The 9,797-nt window shown below is 46.0% G+C and overlaps 2 protein-coding genes across 2 annotated transcripts; one reads left to right on the top strand and one right to left on the bottom strand.

The window, feature by feature from the left end:
• The first annotated feature begins 5,995 nt into the window (after positions 1-5,995).
• On the top strand, positions 5,996-7,537 carry LOC134858338 (putative nuclease HARBI1). Its single transcript, XM_063874171.1, has 4 exons — positions 5,996-6,504; positions 6,589-6,704; positions 6,900-7,011; positions 7,110-7,537. Exons 1-4 carry the CDS (start codon positions 6,075-6,077, stop codon positions 7,484-7,486), a joined length of 1,035 nt encoding a protein of 344 aa, XP_063730241.1. The 5' UTR covers positions 5,996-6,074; the 3' UTR covers positions 7,487-7,537.
• A 2-nt stretch (positions 7,538-7,539) lies between these two features.
• On the bottom strand, positions 7,540-9,327 carry LOC134858339 (myb/SANT-like DNA-binding domain-containing protein 4). The gene is made up of 7 exons (XM_063874173.1): positions 8,964-9,327; positions 8,701-8,768; positions 8,360-8,533; positions 8,210-8,268; positions 8,057-8,119; positions 7,869-7,931; positions 7,540-7,785 (listed from the first exon to the last, which is right to left on the bottom strand). The coding sequence occupies exons 1-7, from the start codon at positions 9,116-9,118 to the stop codon at positions 7,636-7,638; spliced, it is 732 nt and encodes a 243-aa protein (XP_063730243.1). The 5' UTR covers positions 9,119-9,327; the 3' UTR covers positions 7,540-7,635.
• Between the last annotated feature and the right edge of the window lie 470 nt (positions 9,328-9,797).

Raw genomic sequence — 9,797 nt, 5'->3', positions numbered from 1 at the left:
GACACGTGGAAAATAAAGTAATATACATACACACATTGAAAGTACACATACAAAATAGTCACTTGAAGTTGGTTTTAATCATTATGATAGAGAAATTGAGTTTGTACGGCCTTTTAAAAGTGCGATTTTTGCGATCTGCTACCGACCTTCCTATTAGTCAGTCACATGACCTATGACGTACACTCCGGAACGGCTCCTTGGTCAAGACACTATCCCACCTGTCACTCACGACTATCCTGACACCTGTCAACAACATGGATTCTGACAACTCCGATTCATCCTCGGATCCTGACACATTTTTCGAAGTGGCAGAGTCCGACCCAATGCTGGAGGACAATGTGAGGGGCGTTATGCCCTATAGATACGAGCCATACTTGGATGAGTTGGAGCCACAGGGTTCTACGGAAAGTTCGGATGGCGAGGCAGAAGGCGCTGTTGGTGGTGCTGCTGTGGCAGACGGTCGGATGCCTATGGATTTTGGCAGACTACAGCACGTGGAATGGTAACTTCCTTCTTGTTCACTTTTCTGACAATGAACACTCCGTAAGATATTGTACTTTGTAATATCCACCACAACCAGCGTTTGCACCAGCGAGCATGTGTGTGTGCAGTCTGCCTCCTCACCTCCCAGAATTAGCCAAATAGTCACATTCCTGTAGTACCTGAAACATAAATAAATAAATCACAAGATTTAGCGTGAGTTGGAGGGGGAAAAAAACGCTACCGCAAACCTAAAACAAACACTTGAGACTTGACTTTTTGCTAACACTCTGAGGTGAACTTAGCTGAATAGCTAAAGCACTTAGCACTAGTAGCCAGCTGAGCTGAAGTGTTCAGAGCTAGCGCCAACTTCAACTATGAAGAACCACCGCAAGCTGTTTACACAGTGCCAAACACTCATTCCTTTGCATTTCATTTCCCTTCCATTATTAAAATATAGTCCAAAATAAGAAGGTACGTACCTCCAATCTCTGCCTTTTCTCCAGAGCATGAGACCTCCGGCTCTTGACGTCGCCGTTCGCCCCCGGGGCTAACCTCGAGCTTGTCCCTCGATGAAATATACGCGGAACCGAATTGGGCAGCAAAACCTTCTTCAGACGAACATCAATACCAAGCTGCTCCTTCAGAGCGGGGATCGAGTCGTAGCACTCCTCTTCAAAATGCGCTGAGCAAAGTACAGACGACGAGCTTGGCTTCCATACTGTTCCTTTCGGACCAGCTCTTGTCCTACAAACTTGTTGCGTCCAGAGTTCACACAAAGCAGGGTCTTTCGGAAACCGATGAAGGGTAAAACCGTTCTCCCTGGTGTTTGAACAATACGCTGCAACACACCGCTCAGGCATGTTCTCAACAAAAATATTAAGAACAAAACTTTAAAGATGCTAAAACTGCGAGTACGACTTACTGTGACTAGAAATGATCAAGGTCAAGGGTGGCAGCAGGTGCAATCAGGTCTAAAAGCGTTCCGGAGCATACGTCATCTTTATGTTGGAACGTTGTCAAGACACTGGCCTGTGGATTTCAGTGGCTTGCGTACAAATTTCGAAAATAACAGAGAACCGGGCATATTTATCACAATTATGTATTTCAAATCGAAAATAAAAGTTATTTTAGACTAAATAAAAAAAGGTAGTCTCTAGGTGTCATGAGGTCTTTAAGGGACATACACAGAATTAGTGAAGGGGACTAAACATTCAGTTGTCCTGCTTCATTTGTGGTTGCACATACGATACAGTAACGTTCCGACTGTTATTGTACATCGTCCTGACATACTGTATTCAGGTTGGGATTATTTTAACGGACATATAGAAGTAAAGAAATAGGCCTACTTACGAATTTACGCGGTCTGTAATTTGCTGCCAACACCCCAGTCGCGCCTTGTTTGCTGCCGCGGTGTTGGATTTAGCAGCCAGGGTCGGTTTATACTCTTCATAACTCCTCATTATGATCTCGCATTCCTCTTCTGTGAAATAGGGAGAGCCCGCCATGATCGAGAGTGTTTTTTTGCGCTGGTACCACCCCTTTTATGTGAACGCGCAGTAACTCTGGTTGAGTGAACACAGGTTCAGCTGATCAACTTCATAATCAGCGTCGTAGTACCGTTTAAGACCAATCAAGATGTCCAGGTTTAGTCAACCCCGGGTTACCGCGGAAACCCTGAGTTAGTTCTAAGTAGGTTGAACTCCGTTCGTAGTACAGGCCCCTGATGTCACTAAGAATAATGTTATTTGTTAATTTCACCTCATGTATTTCACAGAGCACGTCAAACACCCTCATCGCAAAGCCAGCTGTGACAGCTGTCATTAAATATTCAGCCTAGAATATTTAAACGTTAACGTTAACATTTTTCTCATTAGAAATCTCGATGTTTTCGAGCGTCTTCAACATACAAATCTATCTGTTTTTCCTTTCAAGGATGTCCGAAAATCTATAGATTACTGTCAAATTAAGTTAACTTTCTAACGTTAGCGGCTAAGCTATCGCTACCGTCATTTTAATGAGTTCGCTAGCTAATATTAAGTTAATATTCACTTACCGAAAAAACTGCACAGAGCTCCCCTGAGATGGCCTGTTAGTACAATCAACAGCACAACACGACATGACTGTCAATATATAAATGTAAAGTAATAACAGCAAATAAAACAAATATGAGTTGCCTGACAAAAGAACACCACTACAGCCGAGCCTACAGCTACTCTGAATGAAATGAAATGTTGAAGGAGGTTGCAAGCGGCTGCACTGTCAATCAAAGTGTAACCACGCCCCTTTTATATTTATTAAAATAACATTAAAGAAAATAATTTCTCGGGAAAAAGAAAAATGGTGTGATGTGAAGCACCTTGAAAGCTATTTTTTCGAATAAAAAGTTGTGGATGCAAAATTTGTTTTAGGTGAGAAAAGTGACATAGAAAGTTGGTTACTTGCCCATTGAAAATACATGGGAATGGGCGGAGCTACGCATTGTACTGCAGCCAGCCACCAGGGGGCTCTGGACTAGTGCTTGCTTCACTTTTAACGGACGAACCTTGGGCGGCGGGCAGGTGCGGCCACAGATAGAGAGAAAACTGCCGCCATTTCTGCCTGTCCGGTGCCCAAGACGAAAAAAGAGGTCAGGAGGTTCGTGGGGCTGGCCGGTTACTACAGGCGGTTCATCCCCGCCTTTTCGGAGCTGACCAGCCCTCTGACCGACCTGACCCGAAAGGGTGCTTCAGATCCGGTCCAGTGGACGGAGCAATGTCAGCTGGCGTTTGAGAGGGTTAAGAAAGCCCTCTGTGGAAAGCCGCTTCTGTTCACCCCTAACTTCTCTCTACCTTTTGTTTTGCAGACCGACGCCTCGAACAGTGGGGTGGGGGCCGTTTTGTCCCAGCAGGTAGAGGGGGTCGACCGCCCCGTACTGTACATTAGCCGTAAGCTGGCTCAGAGGGAGGTGAACTACAGTACGGTGGAAAAGGAGTGCCTCGCCATACGGTGGGCGGTCGGCGCCCTGCATTACTACCTCCTGGGGCGCCCTTTCACCCTCTATTCGGACCATGCCCCGCTCCAGTGGCTCCACCGCATGAAGGATGCCAACGCCCGGATCACTCGTTGGTATCTGGCGTTACAGCCGTTTACCTTCAAGGTGATCCACAGGCCGGGTAACCGGATGGTCGTGGCCGATTTCCTCTTCACTCTCGGCGGAGGGGGGGGGAGTCAGCTGTCGGCCGGCGGGATCCCGGCCTGAGTCGGGCGGTGGGGGTATGTGGCAGCCGGGTGTGGTTAGAGCGCCGGCTGCTGGGGTGAGGGGAGTGGCTCGGCCGGAGACCAGACAGCTGATCGGAATCAGGTAATCAGGCATTTAATATAAAGCATGTTGGTAACCTGGTTCTGATCTGTCTTGCAGTAGGCTGGGTCCTGGGAAGACGACACACCCCGTCCTGGCCTTGCCCGCTCGGAAAGTACCGCGGAGCGGCCTGTTGTGTGCACAATTCTCGAACAATAAACGCTGTTGTTTTTGCCCAACCCCGAACGCTTCCGTCTCTTACCTTTTACCTGAGCCATCCCGCTCACAGGGGCCATGTATCGTGAGATTTTGAGTGAAAACCTCCTTCCATCAGCAAGGGCACTGAAGATGAAGCGTGGCTGGGTCTTTCAGCATGACAATGATCCCAAACACACCGCCAGGGCAACGAAGGAGTGGTTTCGTAAGAAGCATTTCAAGGTCCTGGAGTGGCCTAGCCAGTCTTCAGATCTCAACCCCATAGAAAATCTTTGGAGGGAGTTGAAAGTCCGTGTTGCCCAGCAACAGCCCCAAAACATCACTGCTTTAGAGGAGATCTGCATGGAGGAATGGGCCAAAATACCAGCAACAGTGTGTGAAAACCTTGTGAAGACTTACAGAAAACGTTTGACCTCTGTCATTGCCAACAAAGGGTATATAACAAAGTATTGAGATGAACTTTTGTTATTGACCAAATACTTATTTTCCACAATAATTTGAAAATAAATTCTTTAAAAATCTTTTTTGTTTTTTTTCTCATTTTGTCTCTCATAGTTGTCCCTCATCTCATAAGTGCAGTTGTAACTACACTCAGAGCGATTGATATAACACTTAAATTACAGAGGCTAGCAAGACGCACACGGAGACCGTCCCGGGTTCACCCAGGGCTCACCGCCCTGTTATGTAGGTCAAACACGGACTAGCTCCGTCCCTCCCACTCTCCCACCCAGAGAGGAGAGTTACCTGACTGCTGTTGCTGCTGTTCATTTTCATGCATTTCCTTATTTCTCTTTTCACTCCCCGAGGGATAACTCCGCTTCATCTTGCTGATGCCGTTGATGCACATGCACCACTGGCAATCTGACGTGCGCGAGCAGCGCGACGGACGGTCACGTCGTCACGTTTTTGTTTGTTTTTTCCCACGGGGCCTCTATGAGTTTGCAGGGGCCTACGCAACGTGCGTAGTGTGCGTATTGGGTGAACGGGTACTGGCACTAGTGCTAGTGGTAATTCAGCAGCATCACTTTCGTGGTCAGAAGGACGGGGGCTATTTGGCCTATTCACCACATCTCCGTCTTCTTCATCGTCATAATCACTCTGGCATTCGGTCAGAATTAAGCTCCTCGACCAACTCCACTGAACTGTCTGCTGACTTTGGAACCGCAGGTTTTTTCACTTCGTTATCCCCATGTTGTGTTACTAGTGCTGGCCCGCTGGAACTAGGCTCGGAGTCTAAGACAGCGATTTTTAGCTCAACGTTTTTGTCAACCAGTGGTGGTGGCACCGACACTGAAAAGAAATGAGATACCTTTGGTAGTGTGGCGATATATTTTTTGTTTTCCACTCGCCTTGTCTTTTTATCCCAACCGCTTGGACAATTCCGCTTCATATTTCCGTTCAACTCATAGACTGTATATATAGATGGACAGAGTGGCTCCATTCAGCTGTGTTCTATAGAATTGAAGCAACCGAGGCGACGCCATCTTTGAAAATTTGGAGCCAGTTCGAAGTACGCTTGCGCAGTAGAATCTGAAGCATGCGCAGTGAAGAGGAGGTCGCGATCAGACCCGCCCACTCATCGAGTGAAACACGCCCCTTATCGAGTACATAAGATACATAAATAATAACAATAATAACCATCCTTCTACCTAGGGCCTGTACTACGAAGCTGGTTTTCTGGCTTACCGGGGTAACTTCGAGAGTAACTTGGTCACGTGCAGCGTATGTTGCTGGTTAACCCATACTACGAAAGTTGGATATGTTAAAACCGAGGTATGCTGCCATGGCAATATACGTAGGATCCCAAAACTGGTCTTCCCAGTTTTAGTTCTTGGTTAACCAGGGGCCTGTACTACGAAGCTGGTTTTCTGGCTTACCGGGGTAACTTCGAGAGTAACTTGGTCACGTGCAGCGTATGTTGCTGGTTAACCCATACTACGAAAGTTGGATATGTTAAAACCGAGGTATGCTGCCATGGCAATATACGTAGGATCCCAAAACTGGTATTCCCAGTTTTAGTTCTTGGTTAACCCTAGGTTTCCGATTAACCACACCCTATTTAGACACCACTCCTCCACCGACATGTCCCCTAAAGACAATGCCAGCATACCTGGACGATCCGTACGATATAGGCGCGCAGATTGTGAGGGGCTCTCTTCGGAGGGCGAGGGTATTTAGAGACCGCCAGAATCCGCTGGCGTACCCGGACGATGTTCTCCATGAAAGATATAGATTCTCAGCTGAGGGAATTCGTTACCTATGCCAGCTGCTCGAGGCGGACGTCTCTAATGTAACCCGCCGAAGTCAGGCCCTCACAATCGAGCAAATGTTATGTCTTTCATTGCGCTATTTCGCCAGCGGACAATATATGTATTCCATCGGTGATGCTGAAAACCTGAGTAAGAACACTGTATGCCGGGTGATACGGAAGGTGGTACTTGCTCTCACTAAACTGGTGGATGCATTTGTTGTATTCCCTGGCCATTTGCCTGCACGTCAGATAAAAGAAGGGTTCTATGCAATCGCTGGTAATATGCCACTAATCTAAAAATAGGTAATTTGCACATTTCATAATTGTGACTGGCAACTGATTTGACTAACAAAATATCTAGGTTTCCCAAGAGTAATTGGAGCCATTGATTGTACGCACATTCCTATCAGTGCACCCCTGGGAGAGCATGAGCGGGATTTTGTGAATAGAAAGTCCAAACACACCATCAATGTCCAGGTAATACACAAGACTAACAGATTAACAGTAGGCGTACATTGTACAGTCCACGATTCATTGGAATAGGTAATGTCAACCTGTCAATTCCTGTTGTCATGTAGAATGATTTCCTGTCCTCTGCATGGGGTGGTGTCATTTACATGCGCAACAGCATGCCTCACCTGTTATGTTCCTTACCTGTGCACATATTCTTAGATGACATGCGATCACCACTATATGATCACAAGCCTGGATGCAAGGTGGCCAGGGTCAGTCCATGACTCCCGTATATTCAGAGAATCATCACTGTCTGACAGATTCCACCAAGGTAAAAGTCCTATATCGATTTACCTGAAGTAATATGCTTTAATAGTGAACATGAAATCAGTGTGACAGTTGTTTAATTTTTCCTCCATTTCATCTAAGGGCAATTTGATGGAATCCTGCTGGGGGACCGTGGCTACGCATGCATGAAGTTCCTCATCACACCATTTCCTGATCCACAAACAAGGCAACAGAGATCATTTAATCATGCACACAGTGTCACTAGGGCCAGGATCGAAATGACATTTGGCATATTGAAGGCCCGATTCGCCTGCCTGAAGGTCCTTCGGGTCAAGCCAGACAGGGCCTGCCAAACCATAGCAGCATGTGTGGTTCTTCAGAATGTCGCCACAATAAGGAAGGAAAGAGTGCCCCCTCATGATCCTCCCCCACCCCCTGATATTACTGATCCAATCACCCTGGATCATCCAACAGGCCGTGCTGTCAGGGATGCCATTACCAACCAGTTTTTCCAATGAATTGTACACACCACAAATTAAATGCACAAAAATAAAGACATGTCACACCAATCTCTGATATTATTCATTTATTAGATGACTCTCTTTCCTGCAAGAAGAAAAGGTGACGAAAAGCCAGATCAATGACACACATATAGGGTGTGGGTAGCCTATATATTAATGGAGTGATAAGACAATACCTTCTTCTCATGTTCCAGCTTTTCAATTTCTAATTCCAGCTTTCTGATCTCCAGCCTCTTCTTTGTGCGGTCTAGCTCCAGCACTTTCTTGTATAAACTGCGGACATTGTCCACTGTGGCCTACACAACCCCCACCCCATGTTGTACACATTAGCCTAGTATGCATTATATTCAGTAATTAAACAAGGAAGGAGAAACTGTACTTTGTCTGACTGTGAGGTCCCTGGGAGGGAGGCTTCAGGAGGGGAAAGCTCCTCCAAGTCCTCCTAACACACACACACACACACATTGCATTAATGACACAGGTCACTTGATTCAGACAGTACTGACAAATGATGCTCACCCTCCTAGGACATTAATGTGGCATATAGTAGCAGTAAAGTGTTTTAACCTGCATGTGTGTGTCGGAGGGGGCTGTGAGGGTCTCGTCATCATCATCATCATCATCATCATCCTGAAAAGATTCAGAATTTTACGCTGCACCCATACTTTAGGGGTGACATAGCCTAATTTACATGTCATGGATGTTATCCATTTGAATTACCTGTGTCAGAGGATGAATGCATCCTGGTGGCTGCAGGGTTGTGATGTTTCCACCCTCGACTGCATGCAACAGAAGACACATGTTACTGATGATTCAGGGGAAGAAAGCCAAAATACTCTAACATGAAGAACGATGAATGCCATACATTACCTTGCACATAGAGGGTGGACATTTCAGCTGCCCCAGGGTTAGACTGTACCCCTGCCACCCCATCCATCATCACCCTGCCACTGTTGTTGGCTAGGGCCAACTCTTCAGCAAGAGTAAAGGAGTCTGGTGCCCTCCCTCCTCCTGTGCGCCTTATTTCTACCTTCTTCTTGTTGGCTGTTAAAGACAGACACATTTAGCTCTCTCTGACAAGACACACACACACACACACACACACACACACACACACACACACACACACACACACACACACACACACACACACACACACACACACACACACACACACACACACACACACACACACACACACACACACTTACCATTCTGAATGATGTTTTTGTACTTCATCTTCACCTGCTGCCAGGTCCGTTTGGCGCTGCTGGTACCTCTGGAAGTATTTAAGGGACATACACAGAATTAGTGAAGGGGACTAAACATTCAGTTGTCCTGCTTCATTTGTGGTTGCACATACGATACAGTAACGTTCCGACTGTTATTGTACATCGTCCTGACATACTGTATTCAGGTTGGGATTATTTTAACGGACATATAGGCCTAGAAGTAAAGAAATAGGCCTACTTACGAATTTACGCGGTCTGTAATTTGCTGCCAACACCCCAGTCGCGCCTTGTTTGCTGCCGCGGTGTTGGATTTAGCAGCCAGGGTCGGTTTATACTCTTCATAACTCCTCATTATGATCTCGCATTCCTCTTCTGTGAAATAGGGAGAGCGCGCCATGATCGAGAGTGTTTTTTTGCGCTGGTACCACCCCTTTTATGTGAACGCGCAGTAACTCTGGTTGAGTGAACACAGGTTCAACTGATCAACTTCATAATCAGCGTCGTAGTACCGTTTAAGACCAATCAAGATGTCCAGGTTTAGTCAACCCCGGGTTACCGCGGAAACCCTGAGTTAGTTCTAAGTAGGTTGAACTCCGTTCGTAGTACAGGCCCCTAATGTCACTAAGAATAATGTTATTTGTTAATTTCACCTCATGTATTTCACAGAGCACGTCAAACACCCGCATCGCAAAGCCAGCTGTGACAGCTGTCATTAAATATTCAGCCTAGAATATTTAAACGTTAACGTTAACTTTTTTCTCATTAGAAATCTCGATGTTTTCGAGCGTCTTCAACATACAAATCTATCTGTTTTTCCTTTCAAGGATGTCCGAAAATCTATAGATTACTGTCAAATTAAGTTAACTTTCTAACGTTAGCGGCTAAGCTATCGCTACCGTCATTTTAATGAGTTCGCTAGCTAATATTAAGTTAATATTCACTTACCGAAAAAACTGCACAGAGCTCCCCTGAGATGGCCTGTTAGTACAATCAACAGCACAACACGACATGACTGTCAATATATAAATGTAAAGTAATAACAGCAAATAAAACAAATATGAGTTGCCTGACAAAAG

Source organism: Eleginops maclovinus, chromosome 22 (assembly GCF_036324505.1).
Source record: "Eleginops maclovinus isolate JMC-PN-2008 ecotype Puerto Natales chromosome 22, JC_Emac_rtc_rv5, whole genome shotgun sequence".
In the NCBI taxonomy this organism is placed as follows: domain Eukaryota; kingdom Metazoa; phylum Chordata; class Actinopteri; order Perciformes; family Eleginopidae; genus Eleginops; species Eleginops maclovinus.
The sequence above is the reverse complement of the archived record's forward strand: the minus strand, read 5'-3'. Positions and strand labels throughout refer to the sequence as shown.